A 21252-nucleotide genomic window follows, 5' to 3' on the forward strand; every position below is an offset into this window, starting at 1 on the left:
CAAAATTGAAGAGAGAATTGAAGTCTACTTTTGATTGTGTTCTGTTTAGCAGCCTTTTTGGAAAAAAAAATATATATAGTTTTATTAAAGATGCTGAAGAAGATCTAGAGAAACAGAGATATAGTATTTCCACTGATGTGATATCCATACTCTAGCATGTCTACTGGAGTTTACTTTTTTGAGGACATCAGTTCTCAAATAGATGAAAATCCTAACACATTTTTTCATGGAGTTGGACAAACTGGATTTTAGGTTCATGTGGATGAACAAATGAGTAGAACACCAAAGGTAATCCTGCTGGTCTTGGAGGGTCTCTGGGGAGGTGGAAGGCCGCTATGGCTCACTGTGGGGACAAGGACACTGGTGGCAGAGGTACTCACCAGGGTGAGCTCTCCTGGAGGCCAGCCACCACCCCAGCACCAAGACCCAGCCCCACCCAACAGCCTGTAGGCTCCAGTGTTGGGACGCCTCAGCTTAAATACAATGATTAACATTCTTTCTAAACTTTTGTATACTCATCAACCTAAAATGCCAAGAATTATGATTTTTGCGTTAAAATCTTGCACTGTTCTTGTATTTCTTTCCATTTCTCCTTCTGCTCCTTACAACTGTGTTGTATCAGTTTTCACACCATGCTACTTAAAGCAGAAGTGCTCATACCAGTTTTAGCTCATCAAGGTTCATATTATTCAGTGTCCTTTCTGATGTCTGGCATCATTTTAATAATATTTCTATAACAAGTGTTAAAAGATTATTTTCAGGAAGAAGTAAGATATGATTCTCAAACAGATATGAAAGCCAGCACATATTTAGAATTTTCCCCTCTTCATTGAACAGTGAGGAAACCAGTCAGATGTTATAACCAATTCAAGGAAAAATCAAAAGAGCAAATGTATATGGAGTAAAGGAATTGAATTGCAAACAGAGGCAGAACCAGTTTCTCTAAAGGGAGGATGGGGAGGCCATGATAAATCCAAGGGACAAGTCATGGTCTGCACAACCGGCAGCTTCCGGAGTTGTAAAGTAGCTCAGGCACCATGAGAGGCAAGATCCTGATAGCTCCTTAGGATGTGCAGTAGGCAATGCAGTTTCCGTAGCTTTTTGTTTTATCTCTTTAGTTTCTCAGCTTTTGATGAAATTCATCTGAGAGATTATTCTTGATCACGAAACAAGGCTGATCTCATTTGGCCTGATTGTTTCCGTATGTGCAGTCAGAGTGTTAATCCATCATGTTGGCCTTCTTGAGTTTGCTTTGCTGGAAGTTCCCATCAGGATTTCAGGTTGTACTTTTGAAAGCATCTTATTTGTTGTCCTGAGTCCAGGAAGTCAAGAACCCACCATGTTTCACCTGCTGGATTATTTCAAGCAAATTCCTTTTTTCTTGAGCTTTCCAGAATATTCCGAGGCTCCTGGACTTGCCAGGAGATGAACTTCCTTATCCCCTTATGAGGCTGGCACCTGGCAGTTTTCCTGGGAGGGCCTTGTGAGCCTTGATCCCTGAGCTGCAGATCCTTAAACATGCTGGGTCCTGGTGATTGAATGAGTATCATTCTCCCTTGTGGCTACCCAGGCAAGGCCATGTTGCCAGTCAAATCCTGATGGAAACAAGAACAGATTCCCTTTGAACCTACACAGATTATTATATTGCCAGGAAAGGAAGAGTACTCAACAAGAGTTTCCAAGTTCTGGAGGACTCAGATTCAAGAGAACAAGATACCACTTAGAAATGTTTCATTTCAGTTTATAAAACCAGAGGCCACTAAATTTGTGTGGACTACAGACAGCTTAAGGGTTTCCCAGATGGCTCAGTGGCAAAGAATCCTCCTGCCAGTTCAGGGGATACAGGATATGCAAGTTCAGTCCCTGGGTCAGGAAGATCCCCTGGAAAAGGAAATGGCAACCCACTCCAGTATTCTTGCCTGGGAAATCCCGTGGACAGAGGAGCCTGGCGGGCTACAGTCCATGGGGTTGCAAAGAGTCAGACATGACTTAGCAACTAAAACCACCACCACAGACAGCTTAAGGGGAAAGAGAAAGGGTTCCTTGTGTATCTAGAAAGAGCATTAAAGTCACATGTACAGTGTTCCCAGTAGCAGCTGCATTGTCCCGTGTCGGTTTCTTCAGTCCTAGGTGATTAATCCTTATTTACTCTGTCTCGGTTCTGAAATCTCAACAATCCATCTGCTGCTTTACTAGAGTTCTGGAAATCCTGAGTCAGTCCACTGGATGGCCTCACGGTGGTCTAAGCAATGCCCATGACAGTGTTTTCCCACTGTGCTGGCCTCTCTTTTTTCTTCTATTTCTCTCTCTCTCTCTCTTTTCTTTTTTCTTTTCATTAAAGTAAACCAAACTCTTTGTAGTTGTTCACTGAAGAGAAAATGCACAATCTATAAGTGGAGAATTAGGTTTTATTCAAGAATATTCCTGAGGACTAAAGTCCACTGTTGCTGAAGCTGAAGCTTCAATACTTTGGCCACCTGATGCAAGCAGCCAGCTCGTTGGAAAAGACCCTGATGCTGGGAAAGATTGAAAGCAGGAAGAGAGGAGGAGGATGAGATGGTTGAACAGCATCACCAATGCAATGGACATGAACTTGAGCAAACTCCAGGAGGTGGTGAGGGACAGGGAAGCCTGATGTGCTACAGTCCATAGGATTGCAAAGAGTTGGACATGACTTGGCAGCTGAACAACAGTCCAGGAAGGTGGCCTAGCTGATGGCTCTGAGAGACTGTTCTACACAGGTCAAGGAGGAGAAGGGGATATGAAGGAGTTTTTGCTAAAACAATATGTATGTAGCCAAACATTGAAAGATTACTACTAATCACAAAAAAACAGACATCTCGAGGATTTTAGTGCCTTTTTATATATGGGAAGATGCAAGAGTCTGGGCCCATTGAAACCATTCCTCTGATATGCATCTGAACTCTATAGGGCCAATATCCTGTTTTTGTCCATTCTGAATCCCGTTAGGGTGCACAGTTGGGACAGCTGCAGTGGCTGATTGCTTGCTGGCAGGCATTATTCTCTGTTTATTGAAATGGCAGACCACAGTTTTTTTTTTGTCCACATGGATGACAAAGACATAATATAGCCATGGTTAACTTATACTACTGATAATTTTCGAAAGTGAAAGATCTGATGGGAGTTCATAACAAGAAAAGTGCCACAGAGAAGTTATATTTGGTTGTTTCTGTGCCGTGCAAAACAAAGCCCCCCCCGCCCTGAAAAAGTTTTAGATAAAGTTAATCTAAGATGTTTATGCCTGTTTTTAAAGAAGACTGTGAACACTATATCTAATTTCTAAAAATCAATGAATATAATTTTTATAGAGGAAAAATTCCTGCGATATGACACAAAATAATCCTGAAACATAATGTACCAAGACTATCAAGCAGAGAGTCAGGAGTTGTGGGGCAGGTCCTAACCATCTGCATACCAAGTATGAGATGTGAAGGCCCAGCTGCAAACTCCTGGCCTCCAAAACGCTGGATTCAAGTTAAAGAAGGAAGGTTGTGACCAGGTAAATATTTAAAACAGTGACTGAGTCTACCAACTTTTAAGCTCTATGCCCCTGTTCCCTCATGGCACTGGGCAGATACTTTAGATGAGATCGGGCGCATTCAGGGTAGTATGGCCGTAGAGTGAGCAGATACTTTAGGACTCTGATGAAGAAAAACCTGACAGGCACCCAGGACCCTGACAGATCTCTGGAAAGTTCCTCAAACATATGATGTGACTAACATTTTACCAACAAATACTAAATGGGATTGACAACATTTCTTCAAACTCAGCAACTCTTCTCATGAAACTCATGGATAATAATGCCTCAAATAAGCCTAATTATTTCTAACACTTCTAAGAACAAATCTTTGTGATTTTTCCAAGGCACAAAGATAATTTTAGGTGAAAAGAGTATCCTGGAGGTTTTATCTCATTTTTACCCCTGGGATTCAATTTGAAAAGGAAAATTATCAAAGGCTGTCAGGAGATTTGAACACTAAAATAGGATCACAGATGCCTGGGAAACAACAGTATTTGTCTACTCAGGTGAAAGTGACAATAAACATTTAAAAATAAACACAGAAGTTAATGTCATTGTAAAGAACTTTAGTTCTCCCATAAGGGAGGTAGCTTTGTGTCTTTGTTTTTAATAATGAAATGCAATAAAGTCAACATAAAGCAAAGAAAACTATTCTGGTCTTCTAGACATTTTATAAAAATGGAAGCATGCATCGTGTGACCTTTTATGTCTGACTTCTTTCACTGAACATAATGTTTTTGAGGTTTGATCACATTGTAGTGTGTGTCGGTGCTTCATTCCTTTTTGTGGCTGAATAATATTCCCTTGTATAGACAGACTACACTCTGTCTATCCATTCATTAGTAATAGACATTTGGGGTTTGTTTGTTTGTTTTTCTGTCTTTTGGTTATTGTGAATAATACTTCTATGAAAATTCTTGTACAAGTTTTTGTTTAAACGTGTTCTCAGTTCTTTAGATATATACCCAGAAATGGAATTGCTGCAGTGACATGGTAAATTCCATGTTTAACTCATTGAGGAGCCACCAAACGGTTTTTGACTGTAGCTGCATTTTGCTTTCCCACCAGTAATATATGAGGTTCTGATTTTCCACATCCTCAACAACACTTACTTCCTGTCTTTTTGTTTTTGTTTTTGTTTTTTTTTTTGGCTGTACCTGTAGCATATGGAATTTCCCTGACCAGGGATTGATCCCATGCCCTCTACTGTGGAAGCACAGAGTCTTAACCACTGGACCACCAGAGAAGGTCCTCTGTGTTTTTTATTTTAGCCATCCTAGTAAGTGCAAAGTAGTATCTCATTGTGATTTTGATTTTGCATGTCCTTAGTGACTAACGATGTTGAGCATCTTTTCATTGTCTTGTTACCCATTTCTGTAACTTCAGAATTGATAGCCTTTAAACTGCGGTATTATAAACTAAGGAAAGTATATTCATTTCCAAATGTTGTTCTTCATACGTCTTTTTATCATCTGGAAAAAACATACATTACTTTAGGCCTCATCTCAGAAGGACCACGGTGGCAAAACTAATTTCATAACTACTCAGATGTTAACAACATGCAATATGTCCATCATCGTTATCTTTAAATGAATGGAGAAATAAGCTTTTGAAAAATTTCTCTGCTTCAGTTTCCAACATTGTAAATAGCAATAGTTATTAACCAAAAACAGTAAAACAGCCAGTAATTTTACCTGCCAAATGAATTTATTCAGGAGCAGCAAAGAATTGCAGTTTGGGACATGCAACTACAGTGAACCACATGCAAGTAATGTTGAGGCAAAGGAGGGGAACCTCTTTTATAGAGAAGGGGAAGTTGGGAGGAACTGTTAAAAAGAGAGTCCATTGGAAGAAATTGGAACTTCAAAGCACAGTGGCTTTTATTGGCTGGGCCATTGCCAAGCAGTGATAAAATCTTCCTCCAGCTGCCAGCAGTGTTACTTCCTTCCAGAGATGCGAGGTGGTCTCTTCTGTTGGGATCTGCACCGATGTGCGTGGGACGTGAGTGAGAGCTCCTCTTCTGGCCTCCCAACTCCATTTTAGTGAGGATCCCATGATTAATTTTCACATAAATCACACACACACACACACACACCAAAAAAAAAAAAAAAAAACAAACCAAACTTGGGGGTCCTCAGTAACCTTGTATTTAACCAAATTAATTCATTATTCTGAAAAACTGTTATTTCAATGGTAATTTCTCTCTTGTAGTATGTCAGCTTAAAGATAAATTTCTAAGGTTTTCAGGTAACATAACCCAAACTGAGTTAACAAATGAATGTTCATTTGATGCCTAGATCATATCTGATTAAGGCAGACTGCTGAAGCATTGGTTACAAGAATAATCCTTGAGCGTACATATGTAAACTTTTGCTTCTTATTTTTCTATGCTGCAGAGAGGGTATGTCTTTGGGTCTGTTAATGGATGTGCTCATGTCTGCCACCCTGAGAAGCTGTGTCCAGGGTGTGTGCCTTTATAGAATGTGTCTGTGTGCTCTGAAGTCTGCTGGAATGCTGGCGTGTGTTGCACCGTTCACACATGTCCATTCACCAGCCCCACCCAAATTCTCTTAAAAGATAAGTGACTTTGGTTTTAAAGATGCACATGCTGTTCTTCTTGAGTATTTGTTTTCAGCACGGGAGGAACCCAAGTGATATGCACACAAGGGATAAACTCCCCTTCCCTCATTTCGTTTATAGGGAAGCCGCCTCATCACCCCTTCCGCACCCCTGAGGCGCAGGGCTCAGGTGAGGCTCCTGATGTATGCCTGGGACAGTGGCAACCCTGCCTCACAACTCAGGTAACAGTCCTTTACCTAAGAAACTTACTTTTAAGAAACTTTGTACTGATTGCTCAAATACTGCGTTTTCATAACAGAAACTTGAGAATACGGTAAACACAATTTTAAAAGCTTTCAGTTTTCAGCACTTCAGCATAGTTAGCAGTAACTTATCAGTGTATTCAGTTCAGTTCAGTTCAGTCTCTCAGTCGTGTCCGACTCTTTGCGACCCCATGGACTGCAGCACGCCAGGCCTCCCTGTCCATCACCAACTCATGGAGTTTACTCAAACTCACGTCCATTGAGTTGGTGATGCCATCCAACCATCTCATCCTCTGTCGTCCCTTTCTCCTCCCACCTTCAATCTTTCCCAGCATCAGGGTCTTTTCCAATGAGTCAACTCTTCACATGAAGTGGCCAAAGTATTGGAGTCTCAGCTTCAACATCAGTCCTTCCAATGAATATTCAGAGCTGATTTCCTTTAGGATGGACTGGTTGGATCTCCTTGCTGTCCAAAGGACTCTTGAGTCTTCTCCAATACTACAGTTCAAAAGTATCAGTTCTTTGGTGCTCAGCTTTCTTTATAGTCCAGCTCTCACATTCGTACGTGACTACTGGAAAAGCCCTAGCTTTAACTAGATGGACCTTTGTTGGCAAAGTAATGTCTCTGCTTTTTATTTATTTATTTTTTTTGTCTCTGCTTTTTAATATGCTGTCTAGGTAGTTCATAACTTTTCTTCCAAGGAGCAAACGTCTTTTAATTTCATGGCTGCAGTCACCATCTGCAGTGATTTTGGAGCCCCCAAAAATGAAGTCTGTCACTATTTCCCCATCTATTTGCCATGAAGTGATGGGACCAGATGCCATGATCTTAGTTTTTCAAAGTTATAAAATATATCATATATATTTTATTATATAGCTTTACCTACCTAGGTATTGTTTTTAAATCTTTACCAATATAACAGGTTTAAAATGCATCTTCTAAACATTTCTTATATCCTGAGAGTGTTCAAATTTTTAATCTGTTCATCAGCCATTTGTATTTCTTCTTCTGTGGGTTATTTATGCATGTTTTATGCTGATTTTCTACTTGGGTGTTTGTACTTTTCCTTATATATACTAATCCTTACCTGTTGGATGACTTGTACAGTGTGTAGTTTGTCTTTCCAGTTTATTTAAAATAAATAGTGAGTTGAGTAACAGATAGATGGCCTCTTAACCATGAGATGACATGTGGCTCTTAGTGACAAGCTCCATCCTAGGTAAGAGAAGCAAGTGGGTGAGGGTGGGAGGAGGGGCTGATGAGGAGGAGTGAGGCTGGGATGGTGGCTGGATCATAATGGGTGGGGGTTGGGAGGGCGCCATGCGAGTCAGGATTCCCTAAAGAGTTTGAGGCCTGGGCAGCGGCTGTGGGTGGAGATTTGATGAACGGACTTAGATCCGAGATGATCCTTTACCATTGCCGTGCCTACATTCAGTCTGAGCTTGCACATCTAGATGTAGAGTTTGAGGAAGAAGTCTTCAGCAAAGGGAAGTCTTCAGCAAAGTGCAGGGGTTCTGAGTCACCAGCACAAGGTCAGCCAGGATTGGGTCAGGGGAACAGAGAGGCCTAGGGAGGCAGTGTGCCAGGCCAGGAAACACTAGCCTGAGAAACTGAGAAGGTCTGGCTCTGAAAGGGGCCTAGGAAGCATAGTGTTTTCCACCAATAGACTCCTCCACTGACAAAAAGCCTGCGGAGGATGTATTTGGGAAGAAGGAAAGAGCATAGAAAGAAGAAATGCAGGATCACTGAGGCCTAGGCACCCTGAGCTGGGCCTCACCTGTGTGGGTCTGCTGGAACCCGATAGGCTTTGTTCCAAACTCCTGTCATGTGTGTGCATGTGTACACAGACACTCAGAGTCCTTCCCTCTTCGCCATTCGTGGAAAGTGGTAGTAAAGCATCGAACTAGCTGCCTGTCTGAGGTGCTTGTACCTTTCACGTCATCTGCATTAAATTTAAGTCTCTAAATGTGTGTTATTAGAAGAAATCTCTCCCAAATCATCAGATAAATGTCCTTGCTACCCCCTGTGGTGAAACACATATACTCTTATCTAGACTTCCATTTCTTTCTAGTAAATTAAGTAGTTTATTAAACTTTATCAATCTCTTTCAAACTACAAAGCTATTTGTTACATCCAGTGAAATAACTCATCTTAAAATTCGAGAAGGAAGACTCCTTGAGGTCCTCTTTTTTGGTTCCTCTTTACTTCCACTGGTAAATGGTACTGTGTAGAAAGAAACAGGAAGAACATACAGAAAAGAATGCCTATAGTTCAAGAAGAAAAAGACGGATAACCAGGAGAAAAATAAGCAAAGGATAACAATCAGAAGGGGCTTCCCAGGTGACTCGGTAGTAAAGAATCCACCTGCAAATGCAGGAGACTCAGGAGACGCTGGTTCCATCCCTGGGTCGGGAAGATCCCCTGGAGGAGGAAATGGCAACCCACTCCAGTATTCTTGCCTGGAGAATCCCATGAACAGAGGAGCCTGGCGGGCTGCAGTCCATAGGGTTGAGTCGCAAAGAGTCGGACATGACTAAGCAGCTGAGCACACGCATATGCAACATTCAGAAGCCAATGCAGAAGAAACTCATTGAGTCAGTCAACAAACATGAGAAGTTGCTCATTATCACTGCCACACAGACACTGAAAATAAAAACCAAAAGATATGTGTGCATTACTCAGCTCACAATCCAAAATGGACACTTCATCAGGAGAAGCGGCAGCCGCAGGTGGCCCTCTGCACTGGGCCCTCTGCACAGTCCGGGGCTTCGGTTCTCCTCGGTGCCCCCTCCCAACTGCTTCAACACAGGCCTCCCCTCAGAAGGCAGATGTGAGTGTTCAGGCTGCAGGGGACCAGAGTGGCCTCAGCTGTGCATTGAAGATGTGCCACAAAGGAGAGCTGCAGGGCCCCTCACCCTGTGCCCAGCGGGGCTCAGGGTGCCCTCCCTGGGCGCCACAGGAAGCTTGTGTGACTGTCAGGTGCTTGGGAGCATACTTGGATCACCATCTTGAGGCCTGTTAAGTTCGTACTGGCTGGTGGACACAAGCACGTTCTCCACTTTTGGCTCATCACAGAGCCAACTCCCTAACATCAGAAATGCAGGGAAGGTGTTTCTTCCTAATCCTGAGGGAAAACTCAGTAACACACCCCATCAAAGCCCCACAAACACTGAGAACTCAGTAACACAGCCCATCAAAGACCCACAAATACTGAGTTTCTTGTGCTTAAATTTCCACAACAGGGCCCTAGGAAAGCCAAGAAAGAATGTTTCTCCGAATGCTCCGGAAAGAGCCAAGCCCACCTGGCACAGACAGTCCACAGAAAGGATGCTCGGCCAGGCTGCACAGCGGGACCAGGACTGGTACGCAGGACCCACCAGCGCCAGCTCTTCATGCGGCTCACATCCCCACTCGGGAAGCACCCGGAACTGGAGTACTTGGTGTCACAGAGAGTGACCACTGCCTGAGTGTCTTCACCTCAGGGCGTTGGCCCTAATTCCCAGTCCCACCTCCCTCACGATCCTGTTTCTTTGGGGTTGAGATTGGCTGCACTACATGGCTCATGGGATCTTAGTTCCCTGACCAGGGATTGAACCCAGGCCCTCAGCAGTAAAAGTAAGGAGTCCTAGCCACTGGACCACCAGGGAATTCCCCATGTTCCATGTTTGAATGTCAGAGCTTCTCCTCGGGCCAGGTTCACTGTCTTATCACCCCAGGAGGGCAGGGAGAGAGGGTGGCTTTCAAGGATAGTTCTCTTTACTCTCTTTCACAGAGACAACACAGGAGCTCCACAGTGACTTGCAGGTTAGCTCCTCAGAAAGAAAATCGGTCCCCAAAGCCACGCCTGGCTCAAGAATTCCAGGAGGAAACTGGCCACCACACCCGAAGGTCCTCATCACTTGCCAGCAGTTCCCTCCAGGACACATGGAAGTTGCTGGACCTGGGATCCAGCCCTTCTGGCCTCACTTCCCAGGATGACTCACCTCCAGGTAGGCCGCTGCTCTGTCGGACTGTCCAGATGCTGGCCATGAGAACGGCAGTCCTATCCTCTTACTTGGTGCCTGAGCGTCCCCCAGGGAAGGAGTGTGTCTCCCAGGCCCACGTCCAGCTGACCACATTACTGCATCTACTGAGAGTGGAGACCACAGGTCACAAGGACCCTCAGCCCGCAAGGGGTGGGTGCAGTGTGGTCAGTCTGTGACTCTGGCGGAATCAAGTGTTCTGTGTTCTGCTCAGTCTCAGGAGGCTGGGGCAGCCCATGAAGAGTGTGTCCTTGGCCCCCTGGGAAACTCGCTCCCGCTAATGTCACTGTGAGGTAATCAGGAAAATTCATCTGAAGGGCCACCACCTTTGGGGGAACTGCATGAGACCGAGGTGTAGCAAGCATGGTGGGTGAAGGGGAGGCTGTTTGAAGACCAGGGTGGGGGGAGTGAGCTTGGAGCCCCTTGCAGATCAGTATGCAGCTAGCACCCTCATTCTCAGCCTAATGCATGACTGCCTCCCACTGTACCCAGTGTGCCAGTGGACATTTTAGGTTTTTCCCGATCTTTTGCCATTACAAATACTGCTACAGTGATTTAACTTGTACATGCTATAGTGCGTGAATTAAAGTATAAATGTAAATGCCCAGAGAGGGGTTCTGACCAAAGGTATGTGCATTTCTGGCTTCCCTGGTGGCTCAGCAGTAAAGAATCTGCCTGCCAATGCAGGAGACACAGGTTCAATCCCTGGGTTGGGAAGATCCCCTAGAGAAGGGAATGACTACCCACTCCAGTATTCTTGCCTGGGAAATCCCATGGACAGAGGAGTCTGGCAGGCTGTAGCCCATGGGGTCACAAGAGTCAGACACAACTTAGCAACTAAACTACCACCACCGCATGTGCCTGTCTAGTTTGGGAAGATGTTAGTTGGGCTCCATCAGACAGTAGCAGTTCACACCCACCCAGCAGAGGCTGAGAGGGTGTCCTTCTCCAGACCTTCTCCAGCAGTGTCAGTGAACTGTAATCTTTGCCAGTCTGATAGGTATCATTTTACTTCATATTTTACGTGTTAGGAGGTTGTGTGTCTTTTCACATGTTTGAATTATGTCTTTTCCTTTTCTTCAGTTCTCTGCTCATTGGTTTATTGGGTTTATAATCTTTTTCTTATTGATTTATATGAGCTCGTTATATATAATGGAAGTTAGACCTTTTCTGAGACATGAATTGCAAATATTTTCCTACAGTTTTTCATTTGTTCTTTTACTTTGCCTATGGTGGCTTTTTGTCATACACATTTTTTTAAATGTTATGTTTAGTTGTTATGTTCTTGTTTTTAATCCTTTCTGGGGTTTTTGCTGTACCTAGGTCTTTTCCACTCCTAGATGAAAGATTATTCTGCCATGATTTCTTCTAACACAGTTATGGTTTCCTTTTTTCATATCTAAATGCATGATCCATTTGGAATTTTATCACACTTGTAGGTTATGAAATAGGAACCAAACTTTATTTTTTAACCCCAGGTGGCAATTCAGATATCCTCCCTACCCCCCACCAGTTACTGAGTAACTCACATTTCCCCACTTGTTTGAAATCCTACTTTCACTATAATATTGAATGTTCTGTATGTACTTGAGTCGCTGGGCTCTTGTCCTGTCCCATGGTTCATTGGTCTCAGTCCGTCCACATGCAGTGCTGTTTGAATTGTTACCACTTCCTGGTCCCTCATAATGTCTGCTGACTTTGACTCTCCAATTGTGCTTCTTTCTCAGAGTTTTCCTGGTAATTCTCATTTATTTATTTTTTACTTTTCCTGAACAGCCTTTAGTCCCAGCCCCAAAACTCTGTTGTGACTCTTCTCAGGATTTGTTAATCTTGGGTCCTGCGTCCAGAAGGAGCTGAGTCCTCCTATTAGTCTAGAGAAAAGCCCATGCAGCAATTTTATATATATAAAATTTTATTTATTTATTTATTTATTTTGGCCATGCTGGGTCTTCGTTGCTGCATGGGCTTTTCTCTAGTTGAGGTGCATGGACTTCTTTTTGTGGTTGCTTCTCATTGCACACACACTCTTGTTGCAGAGCACAGGCCCTAGGGTGCATGGGCTTCAGAAGTTGAGCTCCTGGGTTCTAGAGCACAGGCTTGATAGAAGTGGCACATGGGCTTCATTGCTCCACGGCCTGTGAGATCTTCCTGGATCAAGTATGGAACCTGTGTCTCCTGCGTTGGCAGGCAGATTCTTTACCACTGAGCTATCTGGGAAGCCATTCAGGTACATTTTAAATTCAGGAAAGTTTTTGCTATACTTTTCATTGACTCTGTTGGAAGTTTTTGGTAAATGTTCATTGCCATTTTGCTGGTTTCCTTCCTCCTCTTTTCTCATAGCACTTTTGTACCTTTATTACCCCTCATCTTTAAAAGAGGTAATTTTTCCTCTACCAAGTATTTGTAGGAAATGTGTGCAGGAAAAGAAACCAGGGACATTGTCCTGTCTAGCAGTTTTTTTGTTGGTGGTTTTTAAGTAAGTTTAGCCTTGGCTTATCTTTGCCCATTTTCATGAAGCTCAGCTTCTTTCCCCTCCCACCCGGGCATGCTGACTCCAGTAGTTACACACAGGCTCAGTAGTTGTGGCACACAGGCTTAGTTGCCCTGAGGCATGTGAAATCTTCCCAGACCAGGGATTGAACCATTGGCAGGCGGATTCTAACCACTGGACCAACAGGGAAGTCCTAGTTGATGATTTCTAACATATTTACATTTTGGTTAGAGAATAAGATCACCATGGTGCCAGCCCTTCTGAGAGTATAGTTTTGCTCTAGCTACAGTAACTGACGCGCCTGCTTCCGCCAGTGGCACCCGCTCGTAGAAAGAGTGGTGCCCTTTGTTGTTCCTTTCCCTGGCTCTGAAAGCCTGTTCCTGTTCAGTGTCTCCTGCACTTCCGCTACCACGCTCCTGGATCAGCGCTGTCCTCCAACAGCTTAGTTTGTGTTTTGTCTTTAGTGTGCTTTTAAAAGTTTTTATTTCCTCCAGTCTCATCAGGGAGATCACATTTCCATTGCCTTCTGCCTGTTTTTAAGTTACATTCTCTATGTTTATTCTTCCTCAGTGACTAAGATTCCACTTATTTTCATTTTACCCATCCATTTCTTAAATTTATCAGCCTCTGTATTTTTCTGATTTTCTACTGATATCAATGAAAGCATTAGTTGTTGGGCAGGAGATGATTGTCTTTTAAACAAAGGTAAATTTGGCTAAGTCCTTTATAATTTATCCTTATTTGCTTTCCAGCTCTCTCATAGTAGCCTCTTAGATATATTTTTATTCTTCCAAGGTAATTATAAAAGAGAATTTTTATATAGGAAACTTTGAGGCCTCATTGCACACACACTGTGTAACAGTATTTTTATTTGTCTCCCATTTACATGTTTTAGTTGAGTGTAAAACCCCCCCCAAAAAATAAAATAAAACCCCAGGCTTCCATTTCTCATAATGTAGCAGGCTGGGTAGCTGGATTAATACTGTCACTGAGAACAACTAACACTACTAAATAAAAAGTAAAGACAAGCTTATAAGGCATCAGTAAATAGCAGGAAGGTAAAGAATTCTCAAGCAAAGGCTGAGAGGAGCAACCTGAGGCTGCCTTTGACCAGGGACTTTGCCAGCCTGGGTGGGCTTGAAATCTGGCGTTGTCACCTCTCCAGCTTCAAAAAACAGGTGATGATGATGAAACCCAGGCCCACCCAGGGCAGGAATGTGATGGCGCAATCCCCTCCACCTCCCAAAGCTGGAACTCCAAGGACCATAGTCTCCGTGTGCAGGTGGACAGGTAGACCCCCACCGCCATCAGGGGCAGGGATGTGAGGACTGAGGCCATGATCTGGCACTGAGTGGCAAAGGGAAGATTGTTACATATGTTAATAATTTGCCACCAAGAGTCAGTCCTCATGGTTTAGTCCCAGTTAACCCCTGGGTGCCTAGAACTTTCATTTCAAGAGGTTGTGAGCTGGTGGCATCCCCAAGAACTAGCAACAACAAGTGGAGGGTCACTTCAGGGGGAATCACCTTTATCCCAGGCCGTAGAAAATTTGCACAGATCAGATTCCTGTGAAAAATAAGATCCCACACACAAGGTACAAGGCACCAGGAATGAGGCCAGCATAAGCGGACCTGGGAAATCAGGGTATAAGTAACTGTATTTCTTTTTTTTTTTTTAACCAAGATATTAGGATGTTTATTAGTGTAATGGAATTTAGAGCAAAGAACTAGAGGAATGGACATTGAGACTAACTCCAAATAATACATTTAAAAATAAATCTTATATTAACTAGGATCATCCTTTCTTTCACTATTATATTTCATAATCCTCTTCTGATAACATTACCTCCCTAAAACAACCCTCAAGGACATGGGAGGACTAAGTAACTGTATTTCATAATGAAGTGAAACACCAGCAAGAAATACATTCAGGAAGCAAGGAAATATAAAGAAAGACCAAGCAGACTTAAAAAAGAACCAAATAGAGGTCTAATAAATGAAAAATTGTAATTACTGAAATTAAAAACTCAGTGGATGAGCTTAACAGCAGGGTATGTACCACAGAATTCATGAAATGATGTTATATATGAATAAATTACCCAGAGACACACAGATTAAAAAAAAAAGAAATAGAAAAGAGAGAAAAAAGGATCAGGAGCCTGGAGGCTAGAGTAAGAAGGTGTGACCCGTGTTGGTCAGAGCTTTAGTGGGAGAGAGAAGACGGGCAGGGGCCACATTTGAAGTGACAGGGCTGAAGTATTATGGCAAGATAGTCATTTCAACCCTAGGAAGTCTGTCAAATCCCAATCCAAATAATTAAAGGAAACCCACACCTGGATCTGTCCTAACAAAGCACCAGCAGTGATGAGATTGTTTTGAAAACTGGCAGAGGAAGTAGACAAGTTACCCTCAAAGAGACATGCCTAAGGAATACTGGACTTTTCACCAGCCACAGTGGGGAGCCTGAGACAGGGAGACAGTATCTGTCTGAGCTGAGGGAAGACAGCTGTCACCCTAGAATCCCACTAAAGAGGGCAAAACAAAGACTTTTCAGACAGTAAAAACTGAGCAACGTTGCCCCACACATCCCTCTCTAAAAAAAAATTCCAGAGTAGGCATCAGCAAACTTTTTTGCGAAGGAGGGCCAAATAGTGACTATTTTTGGCTTTGTGACCCAGTGGTCTCTCTTGCAATCTCCACCTGCAGCTCAAAAGCAGTTGCAGACAATATGTAAGTGATGGGCATGGTTGTGTACCAATAAAACTTTATTGACAAACAGGTGATAGTAATGCTGTTTCTCAAGCTGAGTACGCAGGTTTTTGTTCTTTATTTTTAAGAAGTTCTTTAAACAAAACATGTATATTATATGTGCTTGATGTAGTTTGGGTATCTTTTATAAAGAAAAGTTTTAAGAGGGAGGGAGTGGTCAACTGGGCAGAGAGGTCAGGGAAGGTCAGGGCAGAAAAGTGTTCCATGTCACTGTGGCAGTCTTAGTGGAGTAGTGGAATTGTCATCCATCCTTTTCCTGGCTGAAGAGGCTGGGGAGGAACAGGTGGACTGCTTACTGAAGAGGTCTTGCTCTGAAAAGCAGCAGTTAAAAAGCAACATCGGGGCTTCCCTGGTGGCTCAGTGGTAAAGCATCAGCCTGCCAATGCAGGAGACAAGGGTCCAATCCCCGATCTGGGAAGATCCCACATGCCACAGAGCAACTAAGCCCATGCACCACTACTATCAAGCCTGTGCTCTAGGGCCCAGGAGCTGCAACTACTGAGCCCACATGCCGCAACTGCTGAAGTCCTCTCAGCCAAGAGCCCGGGCTCCACACTGCAACAAAGAGTGGCCCCTGCTCTCTGCAACTGGAGAAAAGCCCCCACAGCAATGAAGACTTGGCACACCTAAAAGTAAATAAATAAATATAGTTTTAAAAAAAGCAACATTGGAGGAAACTGTGAAGGTGCACCTATACGCAGGTAGGGAAGATGGGAGAGATAACGCCGATGCTTGTGGCTGGAGAGGAGGGCAAACTCAGGAGAGAAGCGGGGGGTGTGCTGAGGGGCTTGGATTTGATAGGACAGGCCAGAGGCGGGAAGGCGATAGACACCCAGACTGGGAGCTTTACTGACCACACCTGACAAGCAAGTTGCCACAGCCTCACAGACGCCTGCAGAAGACAAGGAGGACTCATCACTCACAGCACAGCAGACAGCCAAGGGTCTCCTCAACCCCTGTCCCACGGGCCAGGTCAGGAGTCTCAGTTGAGTGGCCCCAAACAGGCAGAACCCAAATCTTTCCTAGTGGGCTATAGGCACATCTGCCCTTTGCCCCCAAGGGAGTGGTGCCGTCATCTTCCGAAGCTTCAACCATGCAGACACCCAGTGAGAGAGTCCAGAGCAGAAGCCTGCAGTGGCCGGAGGAGAACCATCCCGACAGCAGGTCTGGTGGTGGGAAGAACAGGTCCCTATGGGTTCCTTTTATTTCCTCCTTTCAGTTCAGTTCAGTTCAGTTCAGTCGCTTAGTTGTGTCCGACTCTTTGCGACCCCGTGGACTGCAGCACGCCAGGCCTCCCTGTCCATCACCAACCCCTGGAGTCTACCCAAACTCATGTCCATTGAGTCGGTGATGCCATCCAACCATCTCATCCTCTGTCGTCCCCTTCTCCTCCTGCTCTCAGTCTTTCCCAGCATCAGGGTCTTTTCAAATGAGTCAGCTCTTCACATCAGGTGGCCAAACTGTTGTGGAGTTTCATCTTCAACATCAGTCCTTCCAATGAACACCCAGGACTGAACTCCTTTAGGATGGACTGGTTGGATCTCCTTGCAGCCCAAGGGACTCTCAAGAGTCTTCTCCAACACCAGAGTTCAAAAGCATCAATTCTTCGGCACTCAGCTTTCTTTACAGTCCAACTCTCACATCTATACATGACTACTGGAAAAACCATAGCCTTGGACCTATGTTGGCAAAGTAATGTCACTGCTTTTTAATATGCTGTCTAGGTTGGTCATAACTTTCCTTCCAAGGAGTAAGCGTCTTTTAATTTCATGGCTGCAATCACCATCTGCAGTGATTTTGGAGCCCAGAAAAATAGTCAGCCACTGTTTCCACTGTCTCCCCATCTATCTGCCACGAAGTGATGGGACCGGATGCCATGATCTTAGTCTTCTGAATGTTGAGCTTTAAGCCAACTTTTTCACTCTCCTCTTTCACTTTCATCAAGAGGCTCTTTAGTTCTCCTTTACTTTCTGCCATAAGGGTGGTGTCATCTGCATATCTGAGGTTATTGATATTTCTCGCGGCAATCTTGATTCCAGCTTGTGCTTCTTCCAGCCCAGTGTTTCTCATGACGTACTCTGCATATAAGTTAAATAAGCAAGGTGACAATATACAGCCTTGACGTACTCCTTTTCCTATTTGGAACCAGTCTGTTATTCCATGTCCAGTTCTAACTGTTGCTTCCTGACCTACATAGAGATTTCTCAAGAGGCAGATCCTCCTTTCAAGTACAGGGCAAAGCCACGGACTCTGAGAGGAGGAGGAGGTGGAGGAGGACGTAGAAAGAGAAGTGCAAAACTATCATCTGACAGGGCCTTCCCTGGTGGCCCAGTGGCTGAGACTCTGAGCTCCCAATGCCAGGGGCCCAAGTTCCATCCCTGGTCAGGGAGCTAGATCCCACATGCTGCAACTGAGAGTTCACATGCCACAACTGAAGATCCCACATGCTGCAAATAAGACCCAGCACAGCCAAATAAATAAAATAATAAATATTAGAAAAAAAAAAAGAAGACGGGTCCCATCTGACAAGTGAAGCAGGGACAAGTAAGGGTGGGTGGCGCCGTCAGCCCGGCAGGGCCTCGTGGACAGCAGGGCCTGGATCAGAGCGAGAACAGCCCACTTGTGGCTGGAGGTAAAAGTGATGACCGTAATGGGGTGAGAGGAGCATCACTGCCAGCGCCGCCCCGGAGCAGTGGAATTGGCCTGGTAGGGAGGCAGGGGTTGTGTGTATTAGTTTAAATGCTTTTGGCTACGAGTTACAGCACAACCTGATGAAAGTGGCATTTAGCATCTTCCCAACCGTTATCTCATCATGGCACCCATAGATAATCACACATGGTCACTGAATGAGGAGGAGGGAGCCAAGGCGGCCAGCATCTTCGTAACCTTTCTGACATACAGTGTGCATGCACAGCAGCGGGATGTCAAGGCCAAAGTAAATGGCTCCTCTTCTTCAAAAGCTGACTTCTCTGAGGCTCTTTTCTCCTAATGGTTTCAAGATGGCTGCAGCGGGTCCAAGCGTCACATCAGAAGACATACTTCTCTCTTCCTGCTTTTCTTTCTTTTAGTTGGAAAGGGATATGTTTCCCTAGAGCTCCTGGACTCTCTCTTCCATCTCACTGGCTGCCCGGGTCATATGGCCTCTCTTGACCAGTCACTGGGAGACTGTCTTAGACCCTGAGAACTTGCTGCGTGGAACTAAACAGCATTGGGATTCCTTGGCAAGAAAGCTGAGAAAGGGCTATAAGTGGGCTGCAGCTGAGTCTGTGCAGGGGAAGGTGATGAGACACCTGCCCATAGCAGTTGAAGCTGCTGCTTCTTTTTCTTTGCAGTAAAAAAGTAGGAATGATTGCTGCCTAGGCTTTTGGTTCACCCTGTGAAAGATTTGGTTTGGTTTGGAAGAAAGATTGAAATTAATGTAGTTTAGCTGTTTTAAGCTCCCACAAAGCTTCTTTATTCTGTCCTTGTAATCTTGAATGTTTGAGCATGAATAATTTAACTACCTGTAATATGTCTACTTTGTATAAAAGTACTTTTTTAAAACCTTATTGGTGACTCAAATGATAACCACAACTTTGGTTAGGATGTAAGCACGTTAGCATTTATGATAAAGGATGGTGTGAGTATTGGTCCACAGTCAAGCAGTCTGGAAGCTCCATTCTGGAAAGTGGAATGTCTTGCCCTCTGCTTTTCTTTTTTTTTTTTACATTTTCAGCACATTGTGAATAGCAGACTGTGAGACCTAGCAGTTATGAACAGAGTTAACAGTGATAATGAAATAGTTTGCCGAGTTGTGGCTTCGGCATTAATAACATGAAGAACTATATGGTATTTCTCAGGATGGAGGGAGGTTTTCATGCTAAAAAGCCACACTCCTCTTGGTTTTGAAGTGAGACCAGAGCTGACCCTCCCACCTCTGCCCTGCCCCTACCTGCCCCACCCCTGCCCCACTCCCCATCCCGCCACAAGCACACAGAACTGCCGCTTTGCAGGCCTGGTCTCAAAGCAGGGCTGCAGCCTGACACCCCGGGCCTTGCCACACCCCAGACCCCAGGGCCACTATAGCCCCCTCCTCCATCCTCCTGGATCTTTGATCCGATGGATGTGGTCTCTCCAAGCCTAGCCTCCTCTCACCTTCCCCACCCCTTCTGCCCCCACTTCACTCCCTCCTCTCTCCCTCCTGCCCCCCACCATTTCCTGCCCACTGTGGCTCTGGGACTCTGACCCCATCTCCCCACCTCCCCAGACACAAACAGCCCAGCTCTCTGCTGCACCTGAGGACACCCCACCCCCACCCCACCCCACTTTGTACAGGCATGCAGACCCTTGTGCACGTGGGTGGGCACCCTTCACCTTCCTCTCCCTAGCAACCACCTCTTCTCTGAAGCCCTCCCTCACCACCTCCTCCAAAGTTCACCCCCTGCTTGTCTCTTGTCTTCTTCCCACTTAATGCTAGTCTCCAGATCACTTGCTGTTTTTCTCATTTATTGACTCTGTCCTCTCTGCTGGAAGAATGTGGAGGTGGGGGCAGCTTCCTTGATCCTTGTCCCCTGGCCAGCACAGACAGGTAGGTACACAATAGGTGCTCAGTCAGGATGTGCAGAGAGATAACTGCAAAGAATGGGAGTCCAGCAAGGCCTTGTGTCCACAGCACAAGGATCCAGAGGCTCCGGAAGTGTGTGTGATTAGAGAAACCACCACGCATTGTCTAAGAAGTATCAGATTTGAAAGACAGACTCTTCCTGGATGGAGTATTAAATATTATAAAGACAGCTGTTTTCTCCTAATTGAAGTAAACAGTTCATGTAATTCAATGAACTAGGGACAGAATTTCTCTTGAAACTAAAGAAGTGGGTTTTCAAGTTTGGGAGCAATAAAATTAATGGGAAAGAGGGAGTAGGGAGACCCAACCTAATGATAGCTGGGGGGCAGGTACAGAGCAGAGGCCCTTCCTTCCAGAGTCCGAAAATCAGAGCCCCAGACACAGCAGGGTGGGGATGCAGCATGCTTCTGTCCTCACTGCCTGCATCCAGACCACACACTAAAATGCAGCCCAGGCACAGCTAAATGCCTTAAATCGAACCTAAAAATACACCAAATTAGAACTATTTACAAATGACTATATTCATTTGTAAAGGTTATATCATCTTAGATGTAACTTAAAAGTCACAGGTTTCTAAGATATTTCTTTTTTAACCTCAAAAATAACCCAACTAGAAAGATATTTTTAAGCAACATGACAAAGGTCAGCCATGTATAAATAACTCATCAAAGTTGACCAGATAGATGCACAGTGGCAAAAACACTCACCCAAGGCAGTACCAGAAAATACGGGTGTCTGACCTGCCAGCAAAGCAGCCCTTGGAGAGCTGACCCCGGGCCTGGACGGGGAGGCCCAGCCTCCTGGCCTTATTGGTGACTCTGTCCCAGGGGTTGTTGGAGTCATTGGCTTCCCTAGTGTCCATGCTGTGTGTGCAGGCGGCCCAGCTCAGCATGACTCCGTGGCACGTCCACTGAAGCAAAGGGGCTCCAGACCTCCTCCTCCAGCATGAGTGACACTCCGTTTGGCTAAAAATAAACCAAAACAGCGTAGAGGGTTTTCAGTGG

The 21252-nt window shown here is 44.7% G+C and overlaps 1 protein-coding gene across 10 annotated transcripts in view; it reads left to right on the forward strand.

Annotated features, from left to right (window-relative positions):
• Window positions 1-21252, forward strand: part of CCDC57 (coiled-coil domain containing 57) — a 114561-nt gene that overhangs the window by 73878 nt on the left and 19431 nt on the right. For 3 of the 10 annotated variants that reach the window (XR_006341356.1, XR_006341357.1, XR_006341358.1), the window contains one exon: window positions 6242-6342. Coding sequence is in view for 4 of the 10 variants with exons in the window: in XM_043905139.1 (XP_043761074.1) it covers window positions 6242-6342; window positions 9607-9726; window positions 10137-10353 (438 nt within the window). In the remaining 6 variants the exon portion in view is untranslated. Of the gene's footprint in view, window positions 1-6241; window positions 6343-9606; window positions 9727-10136; window positions 10354-21252 lie in introns of those variants that run through there. The other 7 variants (XM_043905139.1, XM_043905140.1, XM_043905141.1 and 4 more) reach the window with 4 other exon arrangements.

Source organism: Cervus elaphus, chromosome 5 (genome assembly GCF_910594005.1).
Source record: "Cervus elaphus chromosome 5, mCerEla1.1, whole genome shotgun sequence".
Classification (NCBI taxonomy): domain Eukaryota; kingdom Metazoa; phylum Chordata; class Mammalia; order Artiodactyla; family Cervidae; genus Cervus; species Cervus elaphus.